General features: G+C 32.8%; 1 protein-coding gene across 2 annotated transcripts in view; it reads left to right on the top strand.

Annotated features, from left to right (window-relative positions):
- The first annotated feature begins 1,360 nt into the window (after nucleotides 1-1,360).
- Nucleotides 1,361-20,335, top strand: part of Atg16 (Autophagy-related 16) — a 191,302-nt gene continuing 172,327 nt past the window's right edge. Inside the window, exons 1-9 of one of the 2 annotated variants that reach the window (XM_073073090.1) lie at nucleotides 1,361-1,696; nucleotides 1,976-2,086; nucleotides 3,110-3,272; nucleotides 3,905-4,067; nucleotides 7,405-7,493; nucleotides 8,128-8,181; nucleotides 10,070-10,217; nucleotides 16,477-16,582; nucleotides 18,628-18,770. In XM_073073090.1, the coding sequence (XP_072929191.1) occupies nucleotides 1,603-1,696; nucleotides 1,976-2,086; nucleotides 3,110-3,272; nucleotides 3,905-4,067; nucleotides 7,405-7,493; nucleotides 8,128-8,181; nucleotides 10,070-10,217; nucleotides 16,477-16,582; nucleotides 18,628-18,770 (1,071 nt within the window). In that variant the 5' untranslated portion in view covers nucleotides 1,361-1,602. The remainder of the gene's footprint in view (nucleotides 1,697-1,975; nucleotides 2,087-3,109; nucleotides 3,273-3,904; nucleotides 4,068-7,404; nucleotides 7,494-8,127; nucleotides 8,182-10,069; nucleotides 10,218-16,476; nucleotides 16,583-18,627; nucleotides 18,771-20,335) is intronic. The other variant, XM_073073092.1, reaches the window with a different exon arrangement.

Genomic DNA, 20,335 nt, shown 5'->3' with positions numbered 1-20,335 from the left:
CATGTGGATAAAATTATATGTTTCATTTCCTAATTTTGATAACAATATAAACGTATATACCTTTTGATTAAAAGGTACTGCAAGATATTGAGACAACCAAAATATTGAGACCAATTTGTAATTAAATATTATTATTGCTTCGAGAAAAGTATGTTACGGCCGTGGCTAGACTTGGCGGAGGCACTGCCATGCCTTCTGTTACTAGTGCCTATATTTGTTCAATTACCAAGATGAACCTACCCCTACTGAATTAAATAATAATAATGTTTACTTTTATGTTCCAACCTAACCTAACCAATCCTATAGAATTTCATACAGGCTTGGTATTGGTTAGGTTAGGTTGGAACATAACAGAAAATAAAAATCTAAGCGAGCAGGGCGCGGCAGCGCCCTGCAATGGGGTGGGTCCGGTTCACATTAATATGGGTCTGTACTATATCATTCATAGTTACTCTATTACAACACCCAAGCGGATAATACAACAGAATTTTTCATTAATAATTTGAGTTAATTTTAAGATTTACCAGTCTTCGGGCTTTTACAATAACATTAGCTAGCTAGCCGATTCATTAAACAAACGAGTATATTTTTTATAACAAACACACGAGTTTTATAACAAACGAGTTTTGAAGGTGGTAGAACCCTTTGTGGTTCGACTCCGGCGGCACCACCGCCACACCTATTTCTACCTAATAACAGCAGTGCAGGCGCTGCTGTGTTCCGGTTTGAAGGGTGTGGTAAGGGAGACAGACTTTTCCGAGGCGTTCCAGCTTGGTCCTCAGGGGTAGCGGCGCATCTGTGGCCGACCTCAGGTAGGAACATCTAATCCTATCTGGGGTTGATTACTGATGTCCATGGGCGGCAGTAGCCACTTACCATCAGGTGGACTGCATGCTCGTCTGCTACTCTTATATTATAAAAAAAAAAAAAAAAATAGCTATGAATTAAATAATTGTTCGCATGTAAGTGACTGTAAGTCTTTATGAGAAAAATATTTTTTTAAACCCAGCTTTAAATTGCTATTATATATAACAGCCGGATACAGTGATTAATTTACCACATTGTCTGGACTGAATTAGTTTTTAAACACAATAACCAGTCATTATGTATAATATCTGTTTGATCACTCTAACTGTAACGTATACATCTGTGTGAAATCATAAAAAATGCTAAAGCCAAACGATGAATTAACATTTTTTATATAAAAACGAGTTCAGCTGCCATTTATGGTTCTATTAATATATCAATACTTATTATTAAATATTATATTATTTCTTGTTTGACACACAGGTCTTTAGAATACATGAAATCTTTGCCACTGACATATAAGAAAGTAATTGACGTAAAAAAGAAATTTGACGGCTCATGTCAACATTTATTTACCGAGAACATGAAAAATAATAGATTAAGAATTTGAAATCGTTCTTTCTACTCGTAAATCATGTTTCTTATAATTATTCGTACTACTGCTGTTTGTTAATAAGCAACAAGTTACAAAGGAAACTAACTTTTTTTAAATTTTGTCATGACATCTGTTTGTTTTGATATTGAAAGTAACATTTTTTAATATTTTTATATGAAAGAGTAAAATTATCGTTCAAAATGGAAAGTGGCGAGTGGAGAAAAAGTATTATAAGCCAATTACAGGCTCGAAATAAGCGAGAGACGTCTTCATTCCAGGATATAATCACTTTTCGTAAGTAACATAACCTCAGATTAATTGTCTTTGTCTATAGTATAAATGGATTTTCTATAGTAAATAATGGATATTTTAATCCTTAAGATCTAGGTTCGTTTTCACTTTAATTTAAAATTTATATAAGCTTTGTAAACTGTTTATAGAATGATCTTATTGCAATGTTTACCTTTCGTTCTTGGAATCTGTTATCAAACACATTATTAATAATTTATTTCTCCACAAACAATATCATTTGTCTTTCCATACTAATGGCATTTTATACATTATCATTTTCAGAGAGCAGACTATTTGATAATGTTAATACACTCAAGAATGAAAATCTTCAACTTACACTGGCTAATGAAAGAATAAGATATTCAAATACTGAGAGTATATTATCAAACACAGGTTTGTTTATATTCAATAATTTTAAAATATGTATATCCAAATAGGCGCACATATTATAAGAATGTTATTAAACCCGACTGTATAGGTGGTGAAGGACAACATTTATTCTATTGAAATAAATTGAACATTGTATTGAAATAAATTGGAAGTTAAGCTTGTAACACAACAAATATATTGCATCGTGCCAGAGCCAAGATAGCCTTGCTATGTTGGCTTTTTAAAGTAGTTACATGCATTCATGTTGCATGGTGTGGGTAGATAATGGCATAATTGGTGCATAAAACATTATTCTACCTAGTAATATCTCCTGTTATAAGTACAATAACACCAATTCCACATACAAAAATCGTGTAGTACCATATATTGTAAATTTCTTAGTCCATCTTAGGGGTCGTACCCATACTATGTGACCCATTTAGGTTAGGTCTTTAAAATATTACGCTGAATCACAGGAGGGGGGGGGGGGGATTAGATTTTTGTCACACAGTCGAATTCATCGAGAGAAATCTCGCGCTTTTATACTACATTTGAATATGGCGCAGAGTGCAGTTTAGTGCTTCTTCAACTGTTGAAACGTCAGCTAATTGAATGAAAACAGGCACTGTTTGTTAGACAGTTTGCAGTTTAGTGAAGTGGTCAAGCAAGTCGATAAGACGCCGTGCTACAGGTGTATACAATAATGTTGTTGTACCGTCCCAATAGTTGCAAAAAAACTTTTTTATTGTTGCATTTTCTGCGAAACAATTGAAGGGGAAGGGGGTGTCTTAGCATATACTACGGATGGTCACCGGAGGGGGGAGGAGTCGAAAAATATAATAAAATAGGTCACGTAGTACGGGTACGTTCCCTTATTAGACATATGTAATTAAAGCTTGTTTTTCTTAACCTAGACTAGGTATAGGATGTAAGTATGGTAAGCCTCCTGCTATAATGAGAATAGTTTAGGTCACAGTCACAGTTTGATTCCAGCAATCACTTTGATGTGTACAAGGAAATAATTCACCAAATACATTAATATTACAGGCAGCGGCAATGAAAAAATTCAGGCTCTAGAACAGAAAATTTTAAATCAACAAGAAGAATTAACTTCTCTTCATAGACGTAGAGGAGAAAGTGCTCAACAAATTATTAATCTCAACGCTAAGGTTCATGACTTAGAAAAGAGTTTACAAGCTAAGGATATTGTGTAAGTAAATATATTTTTCTAATAAATGTTAATAGTGATAAGACTTATAATATACAACTAGCTGACCCGAAAAATGTTAAGGGTGAACAACCCTTATCATTTAGGGGGATGAAAAAAAAGATGTTGGCCGATTCTCATAGATACCGGATAAGCACAAAAAATTTCATCAAAATCGGTCAAGCCGTTTCGGGGGAGTATGGCAACGAAAACTGTGACACGAGAATTTTATATATTAGATGTCTATGTCATGGTACACAAACTTGAAATGAAAACTGAGGACTTGTGATTCATCCAAGCTAATAATAGATATAACATAATGCAATAAATTAAATGTTGTGAAATGTTGCAATTTTTTATTCTATGCTTTAAGCCGAAGTGCATTTGGTTATTGCTTTTAATTTAGATTCAATCTGCAGATAATGTCAGTACAATATTGATCCCAATAATAAAACTGATAAATAATCTAGTATCAGTAGACTAAAGTTACTGATCAATTTATATTATTTATGTATTGTACTAAGCGCAATATATTTAATATAACACTTTATGGTGCTGATGACACTGATTCTCTGTCTTTATATTGCACTTATGGAGCACAAAATAATGCTTATTTTAGGTATATTTGTTTTCAGAATTTCAGAAAACACTGCAGTCATAGCATCGCTTCGAGCAGAGATTCAAATGTATGAAACCAATATGACTGAGCTACAAGGTTTAAATCAAATGTTGCGGGACGAGCATCAAGCTTTACAAATTGCATTTGCAGCTATTGAAGACAAATTGAGGAAAGCACAAGTAATTTTGTTTATTTTATGTAGCTAATTAGTATGCAGTCCACCCGATGTTAAGTGGCTACTGCCAACCATGGACATGTATGATCAACCCAAGATAAGATTGTAGTCTTACCTGTGGTAGGCTACAGGTGTACTGCTATCCCTATGAACCAAGTGGGTATGTCATAAATAAGAATTATCCCTTATCACAAACACAGCAGCGCTTAACACTGCTGTTTATATGAAGAAATAAGTGTGATGGTGGTGCCTCTGGATTCAAATCAATTACATCTTAATTTTCTAAATGTAAATTCCAATTTTAAATGTAATTCTAATTTCTGAATAATTTGTACATAATGTAACAATCCAATATTGGACATTAGAAAACGTTATCCAATTGTAGCATGGATGCTACAATTGGATATTATTACTATATTGTTAGAAATTGTTACATTACAGACAAAAGTAAGTGAAGAAGGTGTAATCTTCTATATATAAAGTTGTATAATGTGCACTTCAATATTGTGTAACCTAATATCATTTGGTCTATTGACTTCACTATATTCTAAAGTTAGTAGAACATAGTCATTACAACAAGTATACAATTTCATAAAGAACTATACTATGATGGAATCAACCCATTACTGTTTAATTCCTAGGCTTAGGATTATGAAATAAAGTGTCATGTGCTAACTATAGACATCCGGCGCCGTCAAACCATAACCTAGGCTAGGGTCCCCACCCATTGCGTATGAAGATTTTGGATGTAGTCCTCCATACCATGCAAGGTCAGATTGGTAGACCTCACAGAGACCTTTCAGGTTTTTTCACGAAGTTTTCCTTCATCATTAGATAAAGTAGTAATCTATAATTCTAATTCACACATCCATTTAAAATTCAGTGGTGCATGCCTGGGATTCGAACTTTGGACGTGCCGAATTTCAGAACACCAGACTGTCAGTGCTTCTGCAACAGACCGCAAGTACGACAGAAGTCCCATTTAAGATTAATTACAGATGTATTGCTGACCCTCAGAAGTAAGTTAAAACCTCAAAGGTTTATTACTACGTCAAAATAGGAACACAGCTGTATACCTCTTATAATGCAGAAAGAATGATAATATAAATGGCGTTTCCTATTAAAATCTTCACTTATAATCTAGAAACGTAAAACAATTGAAGCTGTCGCTTAATTTACTAATGGATTTTATAATTGACACGTTAATTACCCAGTTTAAACTACTTCAGATAACTAATGTGAAAATGGTAAATTGTTTATTGTTGATTGTGTAATTTACTTGGTTACTGATTGTTATACTTATACACGACAAGTAGTATTATTCCTCAATAATATCTAGAGTACAAATATAAATAGGTATACTTATTTAATTCCTCTATGTCAATGTCCTCTTTTATTGCTATTAGTTAAAGTAAGGCGAAAATATGAATGCTGATTTAGAAAAAATATATTAATCAAATAAAAGAGACAAAAACAAAAGCGTGCTCGGTTATATTCACAAGAGACATTCAGTATTCTGTTTCTGATCATATCGTAACATAACAATGGTTTAACCTTGACGGAGGCTGTGAAGCGGCTGACGAAACCACTGAGAAGTGACGGCTATTCTCGGTGTCCTGTGTTGGCTAGAAGATTTGTACAGTTTGCTCCACTATTTATTACATAAATTTAATAAGGCTCCATATGAAACCCATTGTATGACAGTTTACTAGAAATGAAAATCTCATCACGGCCACACGTGTTTTTGTTTACTTTAGTGGAATATTTTTGGCATAGCTATGCGTTCATTTGCGCGTACACTTATAAAAAATAACACATTCGCGACACAACTCATAAACGAATAGACTTACCTATAGTTCTGATAAAACATTTGATAAATGTATCTCCTATCTAGTTAACAACTTTAACCAGTTAGTTATATGATACACACTTCGCGTTAAACATGATGGAAGATAACACGCAGTTGAAAGCTCAAACTATTCTCTGGAACTTCAAATTTTTATTGCATCATTGAAATAGTGGCAATATGCCAAGCCGATATGAGGTTTTGTCCATCGTATCCAGCATGTTTCATAAAATATTTAATAAATTTGAGCATAGACAGATGTATTCACTTCCTTTCTTTCTTCATAAATTAATGTAAAGATACTGTTTTTTATAATAAGGACAATGAAGATCAAGAACATCCTTGCTGTATTTGTCTCTTGCACCGTTTGTCTGTTTACATGTTTGGTGTAATACCGACACGTTTTGTTGATATTCCTGGTCCTTGGTCCAATATACGTGAAGTTACCAAATGCAGCTTCAGTTAAATTATAATATGTAAAGTGAAATTCTATTTGGAGGGGGTAGAGGAGAAAAATCTGTCGGTCCCACCCAAAAAAGCTATTGGTGAAATTAGGTCAAATGTGGCAGATATTGGAAATGGTCATATTATAAGATAAGCTTAGAAACTGACATTAAGGAACAAGCAAACATTTTAATTTTAAATATTCGTATGTAAAACATAGCTACATGGTCGTCGTACGTACTTTAAAAAGTGTGTGTCGCATCAAGCTACCAAGTTGTAAAGTCTGTAAGTAATAGACGCAATAAAGGTGCAAATGTATATAGAACTAGGACGTGGACGAGTAATTGATGAAATTTTTGTATTAGCTAAGTAAATGGATATTTCGCCAACCATAAACAGTAGCACGCTGTATATTTTACGACTCTCATGTGATTATTCGTATACGTATAAAATGTTTACGCCTATATCCTCTTTAATATCCATAGTTCAGTCGAAAATTTGGCGTCGGGCTGTCAACATACGCGTATCGTTTACGTTAGTCATATAATAAAAGTATCGTCGGCAGTTCAATTTTGTGATTTACGTTTTTTTAGTTCAAACATGATTAAAAGGATAACGGTTAAGAAATTTGAATCTCGTGTCGTATGTACCTATTTTTATGCGTGATTTTTTATATACCGTTAAGTAACATATAATTGTTGTTATATTTTTGATCATAATATACAGTATTTATACGCTATTTTTAAGTTCTTTTAATCTATTGATTACAATATTAATAAATGTCAGTGCTTATTTACATACTACCTTCAACGTGCTTCAACTAAGGCTTTCTAAGGCTTGAATTTAGGTCTAATTGTGTACTAACCCAGACTTGGGTTTGTTTTGCGCAATAGCATTTGGTTTCTTCTTGAAGACATCACATACCTACTTGATTATTTAATAATATTATTCATACTTCATAAATCAATTATTTCATTGAGTATCCCACTTGGATACAATTGATTAGTATGATTGAAATATATTTAATTTTTTTAATTTCCTTTGATTTCAGGACGAAAATCGATCTCTAGTTGAAAGATTAATTAAATACAAAGCTAAGGATGCAGACAAAATGAACGAGGAAAATGAACATTTTCTCAAGTAAGTTATAATTAAATGTTATATAAATATTTATAAATAAGGGTGGATGTTGCGTGTATGTTGTTTGAAATTATATAGTATGTATTATATTTTTAGTATACATTATGTAATTTTGTGGATAGGACAATAGTAAATACAAGCACGTTGTATTTGTAGTGATTTTTGTGGCTTTTTGCTAGATATATTTGTTACATATTTTGGAGAGTTCATTCTGATTTGTGCAGTTTCATCGCATAATCTTACGAAATACTGTAATAGAATTCACTGTGTAAATTAAGTTGACACTATTAAATAAAAATATTGATCAGATTTTTACCGAGAACCATATATGGTTTTTACGACACTCATACCTACATCTATGTACTATTTTATAATGGTATTGGATCTTAAATTGAGCACCTTTCAATCTCATATTACATGTTTTAATTTTCCGAAACTAAAGAAGACTAATTTATTCTTTTAATTTTCCAATTATTCGCTTTTATTTTCAAAATTACTTATTAATATATATTTGTGTATAATCATAATATGGTACGTGTATGAGTAGAGCGGGCTATGTGTGACACGCGACTTAGTAAGCTTGCATAAGTATATATAATTTTTGTTTGCTTTTTTTGTTTAATTTCTTCAACAGGTCAAGCAACCCTACCGCGTTTTTCATCAACACGATTGGTAGAGTTAGTTTTGGGTGAGTTTGACATAATGTGAATGAGAATGTGGTGGATTGAAGGCATTGTGGCGTTAAATTAAAACATTGTTACTTTTTCATTACAAATGGTCCATATATACATATGTCTTAACTGCACTCTGAAACTGACTCATATTTCGATTTCTATTTCGTTTTGTTCTTTTATTATGTTCTGGTGGGAAATTAATGTTTGTAATAAATATGTTGTATAGGTACCTAAAGGTTTGTGGTATTTACTACGAGTATCTAATTGGATTTGTACTTTTCTACCTTAATTTACCTATGTTGTTTACTTGTATAATGTACTTGGTGATTCTTAGTTTCGTTTGTTCTAAAATTTTTATTATGTTACAGCATTTATTGTTTTTGTACATATCGGAATAATTTTAACCGTTTCTGTTTTTCTATTGTTTGTCATTAAATTTGATGGTACCGTCTAAAATAGAAACTATTGCACGCTTTGTAACGAGTATGGAATGTCAAGGAAACTGTAAAAACCATCTATGACATAGTTATCTTGTGTACTTATTTTATATGAGAATATTGCGTACGAAAAAATAACTGGTGTTATAATGAAGATATTTTAAAGTATAAAATTCAATGAAATTCATTTTAATCAAATAAGATTGTCATGGAAAAAATAGAGGTTCTTCCTGTTCTAAAATAACTTTTATTTTATGGTTTAGTTTCTGTAAAATTGTAAATATGTAACATATCATATATTCTATACCGTTTGCATAAATGTGTTATATACTGGTAAATTAGATGACCCCAACCTTGAAGTGATAGGTATTTAACTTTTATAAAAAGTTTTGCTTATTATTAAGTTTAGTATAATTTCGTGTTAGGTGGTGTTACGAATACTTTTTGTAAAGCAAACGTATGTATTTATTTATAAAAAATAGTGAACGAAATTATATTTATTTAAGACATTTTAATAAATAATTGTACGTGCCATCTATTAGGCATCAAAAACTAAATATTTGTGATAACATGGGTGGGTATGGTTCGGTTTAGGCAAATCTGGGTTAGAATACTCCACCACGCTGTTCCAATATGGATCGGTGAAGGGTATAATAATATCAGTCTCTTAATATTATTCTTATCCATTTTCTTTGTCATCAGTTCGAATCTCACCGAGTCCTTAAGCATTTGTAAACTTATGCTATATCATTGTCAGTAATTTGGTTCTATTTGTTCCGTTATTATACTAACAACCACGACCAAAAATATCAATCAAAGTTTGGATTAAATTGAAAATACTTCAATAGTTTTCAAGCATTATTCAATACTTCGCGTAGTTTTATCGCTGCATGGTTTTTGGCATGGTTGCATGTGTTTGGCACAGTTTGATGTATATTTTTGATATAATAATGTATCATCCATAAAAATAACTCGTCAATTTATGACTTAAGCCTTTATATACATGAAATGTAATAGGCTATTAGCAATATGAACTATATAAAGTTCAAGCTTGGCTGTGAAATATTGTACTGGATTGTTTATGAATTTTGGTAAGGTATTTATGCTCGCGTGTAGATATTGCTTGCAAGGATACGAGGAGAAGCTTCAAGGAATGGTTATGGCAAGCAAACATTGAAATGTGAAATATTTTAATGTATTTTTATAAGATAATATAAGGATATGAGTAACATATTTTGTTAATTGACTGTGAAGCATAATGGTTACTATATTAATATGCTAAACCTTGGGTATTGGGGTATGTACGATATCCGGCTAGACAGAAATCCAATGGACAAAAAATGATATCTCTTCTAGATCTGCGTGTTCGTGTATTTGTTTGTTTTCATGGAACCCATAACACAGGTAATTCTGTACGAGTATGAGTTTAAATTTTTTCATTATATTGTGTTATTATTATTTTCAGAAAAAAGAGTGACAAGGTTCGAAAAGAACTCGAAGAAGCGGCAAGGGAGGGTGGGAGCAGAAGTAGTGGGAGTTCATCAGAGGACAAAATTATGGACTCTATGCCTTATTATGCAACTGCCTTGCCTACTAAAGTTGGACTTAGATTTGTAAGTATTAAAATATCCCGAAGATTTCTGATTACATAAAAATTGTACAATATATTTTTTAAGATGTTGTTGTACGCGAAAAGTAAAATAGAGCACTTTTATACGAATTTTGACGGCATATTTTTGTATCCAGTATCGAGGCACCCCGTCCCATTTTGAGTAGGGCTATAAATATAAAGATTTAATTAAATAAAATCACAACAAGAAAGAAATATTACCAGTTTCCTTTCCATAAACTTTACATCTGTGTGAACCTCTCAAGGCACGATATGACACGAAATATAAACGTAATGCTATGTATCTATCTTTATCAAGTTATCGTATTCAAACCCCAATTAACATTCAAACCAGCTAATGCGCTTCGTCGTTCAAAACTGATTGAACAATTTATAAACGTAAATTTATCTACACTCTTATCTATAGGTAATCTAAACTATCTATACTTCATATGATTGTCTTCGAAATATATTTTACAAATACTCTGATACAAGCTTTTTAATGATTTATATTCATTAAACTTAAGAGATAAGATTAATATGTGGGCGCGCCGGTAGGTAGATCTACAATGGTATTTCGATTCAACTAATTTAACCAATACTTATAAAAATATAGTTAAAATAATTAAATGAATAAGCGTTAATGCCACCATAGTAACAATAACACCCAAGCAAAACACCAAACAGTTCAGAGCACCACCGTGCCGTGCCCACTATTGGACAACTTCTGATCTGTTGACAGTTCCGCGCCCCTTTTTTATACCATGATACGGGTAGCCAATTGTTAATACGGAGCGGTAGTTCGAAATTAATATCATGTGATTTTAAAAACGGAATATTTATATATATGAAATGAAGCATTCTCCCACACGGCCATTCTGACGAGCAGCCGTTACGGCTCGCGAACAAAAGTTTAAAAAAATCAAATTCAATAATATTAAAGAAGTGGATAAACTACTTTAGATTCGCGGATAATATAGTCTCAATTTTAACCACAGAAGCCAAATCTCATGGTACACAAAACACGTAACTTTAATTGGTTAACCCCATAACCGGTGTCTAATAGTGTAAATAAATGGTCGTGTCACATGAAAAGAACTGCCAAATCACATGGCTGATGTCAAGTCACATGACATCATAAATTCGCTAAGTCACATAGCTTACGTACATAATTGATTATTATCTGAAAAGAATTGCCAAATCACATGGCTGATGTCAAGTCACATGACATCATAAATTCGCTAAGTCACATAGCTTACGTACATAATTGATTATTATCTGAAAAGAATTGCCAAATCACATGGCTGATGTCAAGTCACATGACATCATAAATTCGCTAAGTCACATAGCGTACGTACATAATTGATTATTTCCTGAAAAGAATTGCCAAATCACATGGCTAATGTCAAGTCACATGACATCATAAATTCGCTAAGTCACATAGCTTACGTACGTAATTGATTATTATCTGAAAAGAATTGCCAAATCACATGGCTGATGTCAAGTCACATGACATCATAAATTCGCTAAGTCACATAGCGTACGTACATAATTGATTATTTCCTGAAAAGAATTGCCAAATCACATGGCTAATGTCAAGTCACATGACATCATAAATTCGCTAAGTCACATAGCTTACGTACGTAATTGATTATTATCTGAAAAGAATTGCCAAATCACATGGTTGATGTCAAGTCACATGACATCATAAATTCGCTAAGTCACATAGCGTACGTACATAATTGATTATTTCCTGAAAAGAATTGCCAAATCACATGGCTAATGTCAAGTCACATGACATCATAAATTCGCTAAGTCACATAGCTTACGTACGTAATTGATTATTATCTGAAAAGAATTGCCAAATCACATGGCTGATGTCAAGTCACATGACATCATAAATTCGCTAAGTCACATAGCGTACGTACATAATTGATTATTTTCTGAAAAGAATTGCCAAGTCACATGGCTGATGTCAAGTCACATGACATCAAAAACATTCATTAAGTCACATAACGTACGTACATAATTGATTATTCCCTGAAAAGAATTGCCAAGTCACATGGCACTCGGGTTATTATCAAACATAAACATGACTGTTGGCCAGACAATCATCGATATGCAAGACAATCCCGATAACACTGAACTTACAATCCACATACCGTTCCAAAGTTCGCAGGTACTCAAGAGAAACACAAAGTTTTTACCAGATTTTTGACTGTCGATACTGTCATTGCTTCACAGGGTTCACAGTCATCTGACATGTTCAAATAGTTTACTTTCCATAGCACATGTTCTCGTAGTCTGAAAACACATTACATTATATGTATAGTCAATAATTATATACGATATAACGAGAGAGCTCCGCGTTTCGTTCATGGTTTGAGAGTAAAATCTACAGATCTTTTCGTTTGGCTCGCTTAAATCTATGGCATAGTCTTCTGCATCGCCAAACGTACACTGGGTAGAGACTCCAGATACCCTTGAGAATATATTTCCCGATGTGTAGTTCTTCACGATGTCTTCCTTTACTGAATTTGTTATAATGTGTCTGACTATCTCAGACAGGATTTCTTGAAAATCATTAATGCCTTTTAAGTCAGCTCATTTGACTATGACAGAATTTTATAAGAAACTATTCGAGACCTGCTCAAAACCATGCACGAGTGCTTTTCTTATTTAGAACTGTAAACAAATAAGCTGTAACAAGCATAAAAATAAAAAAGTAAAAGTTAATTTCAAACCGAAAAACCTGATGTCTACAACACAAATGTGTGAAAATAATAATAAAGTGAATTGTCACGTTCAAAACAGTTTTAATGTCAACTTTACATACAGTAAAGAAAATATCAGAGCAGCAAGTACTCCGTGGTCGTTATTCTTAATAAAATAATTAAAATACTATTGCCTTACCATAACATGAGCTATAGTTCGTACCGTTCATGTGATGACGTTAAATGCCAACGAAATAACACTCTGAAGTCCACAGTTACATTACAACGAAAACCAGGTCATTAAGCGTAAAAAGTTATTGGAGTCATCCTACCTTCATTATATTATTTACCTTATATCATTTTACTTTTACCTTGAATTTTACAATTACCTTCGTTTGTGCGATAGGCATTACTGCAAACAAAGTCTTTACCACACAATAATGATCACACATTGCAGAGTCCAATTTGACAGTAGTGTATGTACTCTTGTCTCTTTTTCTTTTTGCAGTATTCGATTTTTCGAATTTTATCAGAACTTGCAGTAGGTATATAATTGCTCGTCCGAACCTGACTTTGACTTATAAATCTGCAAAGATATACATTTTAATTCGTAGAATAACAAACAGCGGTCGAAACAGTATGAACACAAAATAATAACGAATATTTTCTGGTATGAACCGCGAGTTCCAATACAATATCTGATAATAACAGAATTACCTATTTCAATTTAATATAACACATGTTAAGTATCTGTTATCACCAGAAATTGTGAATAACTTCCAAAAGTTATTGTAATTAACCATTTGAATAATAAGTATACCTACAAATACCGTTATTTCGTCCCGTATTGATTTATACATAATATTCGCTCACACACAAAAACTTTAAACCAAATTTTAGAAGTAGCAGACAAGCATGCAGTCCACCTGATGGTAAGTGGCTACTGAGGCCCATCAATATCTTCAACACAGCAGAGCCTAACACTGCTCTATGGTATTGGTATTGCCGGACCCTAAAAGTTTCTACCACCTTTATAACCTTTATCTGCTTGAGTGTAACGACGACAAAATTATGAATAGGAGAAAAACACGCCGAATTGTTTCGTTTAATATAAACATTGCGTGCATGAATATTCTGAATTTGTTATATCCACAGCCGTATATCTAGACGTAATGTCGTCATCTGCACAGTTACAAAACTAAATAAAATAACAATAAACTCCTTATGTCAATGAATAATTAAAACGTTTAGATTGTTAGCTAGATTACATGATGGTATAGTTGTCTTAGCACTGTTAAAGTATTCACTAAAGGTACCAACATAATATAATTTCACACGTAAGTCTAGGATCGTGATGTACGTCATCTCGAAAGGTATTATTTACTATGACACAAAATAAGAAAAAAGATCCAATAACAATTTAAACTACTGTAAAACAAGTTCAAACTTTAAGTTATTATTAAAAATACTTGATCGACTCCGAGCGAGGCTGATGAATTGTCTTTATTAAATTAAACCTTTAAACACATTTGACCGATCAAAATGCTTACAGCTTTGCACCATTATTCTTTACTTCTGCAATTTTTAAAGTGAATAGCAAGTAATAGTTACAACCATTTGGGGTGATGCGAACGTTACCAAACTCCTTTTCTTCAGCTTTACCTTAATGTATCCTTCGCAAATTGTAACCTTTATCAATAAATTTAAATACACAAATTTGTAAGAGCACAAAGTCGCTTACCGATAAACAACTTACTGACTCACCACCAGAATCTAAATGTTTCATTTTCATTCAATTTTGGTCCACGTCTACGGCCATCACAAGTCAAGTGTTGTTACAAAACCCCCAATAAGCAGCTTTCATTTTAGTTACAGATTCTGGGAACAAGCGCTAGGTAAATATTATTAGATAGCATCCTACTAAAAATGACAAGCGCTGGTTGAGAGTACACCTTTCAATGAGCACAATACATATCTCACTATCACGGTGTTCCAGGTGAAACTAGAAATAAAACTTACGAAATTCACGGGCCATGGAATTGCGATGGCAAAAAGTATGCTACCTGATTTATCAAACCTTTTACTTCAATAATAATCTTCATTGTGACTAGTTTTATTTTAAAACTGGGAGTTTATTAAGAATGTTAAATGCATTACAACGAATAGGTACATACAAAAGGGTAGATATCAGAACTTGTATTCACAATCGTAAAATATTTTTTGCAGCGCAATAATTTAAAACAGTATGATCGTTATTCATTTACTTATTTAGCATAAGCAAGCATCGACTCTTAAAGAGTTGATATAAGCAACGAAACTGTGAAAAGCATAGTTGAAATGACTCGAAGATTTTAAAAACCCAAAACATTTCTAAAAAAATGTCGGTACCTACGAGTGTGATTGTTAAATTTTTCGCGCATAACCAAATATTTTCATATTAGTGATTCTTATAATCTTTAACAACTTTCAAATAGCAAAAAAATAGCAAGTTTAACAATCGAAAATATAAAAACTATTGGTTTGATCATACCGGAGCGCCAATCGTTCGCCAATGAGTCTCGGCGCCAATGAGTCTTAATTACGTAGACGGTTAACATGGATGATGCAAACCACCTTCCACCTTCTCAATTTTCATACCCAAGCTACTTCACACGCTTGCGGTAGCTAAAATAATGCACATACAATTATTACAACATTTAGACAAACCGTACACGTTACTCACGCAACCGGTTCATCGTGTGTTTCACACACAGCTCCTCCAATGTCGAAGGCCTCGTCAATATCGCCTCCATTGCGCGTCCCAAACTGTCGTCAGGAGTACAGCCACGATAAATTCTTCAGTTGAACACTTCCTACACACGCGGTTGATTATCTTCTGTTACCGTTACTTTAAAACTATTACGTAATAAAAGGGCGTATCCTATCCCGATTCTGATGTGGGCGCGCCGGTAGGTAGATCTACAATGGTATTTCGATTCAACTAATTTAACCAATACTTATAAAAATATAGTTAAAATAATTAAATGAATAAGCGTTAATGCCACCATAGTAACAATAACACCCAAGCAAAACACCAAACAGTTCAGAGCACCACCGTGCCGTGCCCACTATTGGACAACTTCTGATCTGTTGACAGTTGCGCGCCCCTTTTTTATACCATGATACGGGTAGCCAATTGTTAATACGGAGCGGTAGTTCGAAATTAATATCATGTGATTTTAAAAACGGAATATTTATATATATGAAATGAAGCATTCTCCCACAAATATACGCAAACATATTTTATACTATGTTCAGACTATGAAATCTAGTTTGGGATATATCTCTTTCAATACAAGATAATTGCATTTACATACATTACAATTACACACAATTACAATGATTTACTACTAAATTAAAGAAACTTAGGAAATTTTGGTAGGTATGGTATGAAAGTTACGGTTTGATTAATTATCAAAACATTAAATGTTGTATTGTCGTGACCATGTCCCAAATCTGTGAAATTATCTGTTACATAAAACAAACCATGATTACTATGTTTCTTCTCAGGATGCACACGATGGTGAAGTGAATGCTGTCAAATGGAGTCCGACTGATCGGATCGTGGCTACTGGTGGCGCAGACAGAAAAGTTAAGCTTTGGGATGTGTCCAAATGTAAGAATGTAGACTAAGTAAATAGTAAGGTAGAAAGTGGAATAAGTACTTTAGAAATCTAAATAGATTCGCCTTAATTATTAAATATAGTGCTTAGACGTGCCCTATACCAGGAATGTGTGAGCCAATATACACAATATGATTGCTTGATTTTTATTCATTCATTCAAGCAAATTTTGTTTAATCAAAATGAGTAGATTTAACAGTCATAGGTCAGGTAAATCGCAAATCGACGGTCGAAAGACATCCAAATGCTTCTGTCAAATACACGAGCGATCATGCAAAAACAACCAGTATTCAAAATTAATTTATTATTTTTGAATATCATTCAAAATAAAATATAATAATGTTTTAAATTGAATAGCAATACCTACAATATTTTTTAAAAGTTTAAAACAATCTATTTTACGAAATGAAAAGTCAATAGTATGCTGGGCTTCACTTTCTTTCTAAGTGGAGTAATAACTATTCGTTTCAAGTTGATATACCTTTGAAAGCTGAATCATAAAATTATATTCATTTCGTTCATATAGTACAAGATATATGGTATCTAAGATAACATTTTATACCCCTCGTGTAGTGTAAATACCTTACTTCGATTTCATGTCGTAAACTGCGATGAAATTGCTCCGATATATTTTCACGTTCGATTCGTGGAACTACTCGTCAACAATTTTACAAAGTAACACTAAACGTGATGTAAACAAGGTCACTAGAACATGTATGTATGTCAAGTAATTCTAAATATACGCAAACATATTCTATACTATGTTAAGACTGTGAAGTCGGGTTTGGGATAATCTGAAAAAAACATCGTTGAAAAGTTTGTTATATTGTTCTTCACACCTTGCTGTTTTCGCGGGTCTATTTTTGTTTTTGCTCAGTTTCACGTGAAAATGATCTATTACAAAAATATAAAATAAGTATTGCAATGCTTCTTGGTAGCGATGCTGATGCTAGATTTGCTTTAACGGTTATCAATCCAACGATCAATCGGTACACTACGTTTATTTACCTTGATATAAATCTCATGTATTGGTACACGATCTCCCAAACCGCTCAACTCGATTTCAATGATATTTTCTGAGTGTGTATAGATGGTTCTTCTAGCTTAAAAATGGGATTCTTATGAATTCGGTAGGTGGTGATGTTGTCGAAATAGATTTTTCTGGTTGAACAAGATCTGCCCGGTTACACTAATTAAATTAATACGGATTTGATTACATTTTTTTCTACATAGCAGACGAGCATGTAGTCCACCTAATAGTGAGTGGCAACTGCCGCCCATCTGTAATCAACCCCAAATAAGATTAGATTCCTACCGGAAGATTAGATTCCTACCGGAACCGGTTCTCAGGACCTCAGGTATGAGGTCGCCCACAAATGTTCTACTGCCCCGGAGGACAAAGCTGGAATGTCACGGAAAAGTATATCTCTCTCACACCCTTAAAATCAGAACACATCAGCCTTTAACACTGCTGTTATAAGGTAAAAATAGGTGTGGCGGTGGTGCGGGTGGAGTCAAAGTGTGTGCGTGTGATCTACCATCTTCAAAAAGTACATTCAATAATTATTTTATGTATTTTAGTAGTAATAATCCAGAGGTTCCCAACCTTTCCTTGGTCTTGACCATACGTAGAAGTGGTCCCTGACCACTTCTACGACATTCTTGTAAGCAGCGACCACTATATAGGTACAATTAAAATAAACTATTATAATAAAACTGACACTTTAACTTTTCATGAAAAACTCAATAGTATACCTAATATAAAAATAATAAACATAAAAATAAATAATAATATTATAGAATACACTCTTTTAGTTTTGTATTAATGTAATTGCTGTAGGTACTTCCATCATCTTTACAAGTTCAGCTATCCTAGGACTATTGTTACTGAAAGTTACACGCAAATCATCACTTACTTTCAAACGGCTAAATTTAATAAATGGCCCGCTAAATTTAAAATTGTTCGCGGACCATAATATGGCTTCTGCGGACCACTGGTAGGGAACCTCTGTATAATCTAAGTAAATTTTCGATATAGGTACGGTAGAGAACAAGGGTACTCTCGTGGGTTCGAACGCGGGCGTGATGTCGGTGGACTTCGACTCGACGGGCGCGTACATCGTGGGCGCGTCCAACGACTTCGCGAGCCGCGTGTGGACCGTGGGCGACCAGAGGTTGAGGGTGAGCGTTTGTTTTATGTATTTGTTTTTTTTTTGTTTAGCTGATAAATATACTTCAATTTTTATAGTGTTTCTTAGATTAATAGGGAATAATGTATGAGCATGTGTTTTTCTTTGTAATACGAGATCCAAGCTTTTAATTACTATATCTTTTTTTTAATTATAATATATTTTATATACGAAGAATATGAAAATGCAACCTAGTCGTATGATAATGATAATGGTATCATTACAGTACCTACCTATTAGTCTTAGTTATACTTTTGGATAAACTATTACAAAGTTGTAAGTTTTACTAAGATTATTTATATTGGTTATTCTTAGTGCTCATCGTTATTATGTGCTTATAAAAATATTTGTTTGATGCATTATCATTTATAGATGTTATGAATATGGAATTTTCGCATATTGCATAGTTAATAAGTATTAAGTTACAAAAGAATACTCCAATTTGTGTACCTTTTCACAGTGGCAAATGCTAATTAGTGTTTATTAGTAAAATATATAAAACTTTATACTTTACAGGCAAACTTCAAGTAGAAAAAGAAAATTTTAAATTACAATTGTCACGGGAAAATCGCCCCCTAGAAAAGTATTTATTTCTATCTCATACACCTGAGATCTCATACACGTACAAGAATTCCAACGGTTCAGTCCATTTCATTTTTTTTTTCAAATGTAAAAGTAATAATAATAATAGGATAGAATTCAACTGATATCTACTACGTAACGAAACAGAATCAAAATTAATTTAATTATATCCTTATTTATCATCAATTCATCTTCAGAGTAAAAGATTACTTAATTCGTTACAATGATAAAAAAATTGCTAGATAATAATTATTGTTAAAATGTTTGTTGACATAAAATATACTTTGAACAAGTTAAACCCATTTTGTATGTAACATTTAATATTGTATTGATCATAAAGAATTTATCTATTAGTATCTGCAAATAATCTGTATTCCCTTTTAATTATTCTTTTACGAGTACAATTATTATATACTTTTTGAGAATGTTATAAAGATGACTATCACAATGTATAAGATTAAACGCAAAAAAGTAATTTTAATTTTAGAGTACCTACTTTCCACTTAATTGCTCTGCTCTTCTTTTCAATTACATATTTGTAAATGTACTATAAGCTTTTTTATAATTATAAGAGAGATTAAACCTTCACGTAGAATCATAGCTCAACGGAACCACGTTATTATATTTGCGCGTATCTTTTGTTATACAACTTATTATTTTCACTTTGCAATTTATACTACGGCTATGCTTATATACAGTTCTATTGTTAATATACTTTTTTGGTGTGATGAGCTTAGGAAACAATGGTTAATTTTCCTCAAACAGTTATAGATACTGTAAATAATGTAGCGTTCGACGAATACTATAATTTATTATTCTGTATCTAACTCATGTATAGGTTCGCCAATTATTTTTTGTAGGTACCTATATTAAAGAAACCTATAGCATACTAGCTTTTGCCTGCGAAATCTTCCGTGATGGATGACCACATCACAACTAAACATACATGACAAGTTTATGATCGTACTAAATGAA

Source organism: Epargyreus clarus, unplaced genomic scaffold, assembly GCF_041222505.1.
Source record: "Epargyreus clarus isolate Ecla_fem2 unplaced genomic scaffold, WU_Ecla_fem_2.2 ptg000005l, whole genome shotgun sequence".
NCBI lineage: Eukaryota > Metazoa > Arthropoda > Insecta > Lepidoptera > Hesperiidae > Epargyreus > Epargyreus clarus.
Note: the sequence above shows the minus strand (reverse complement) of the source record. Positions and strands in the feature narration are given on the sequence as shown.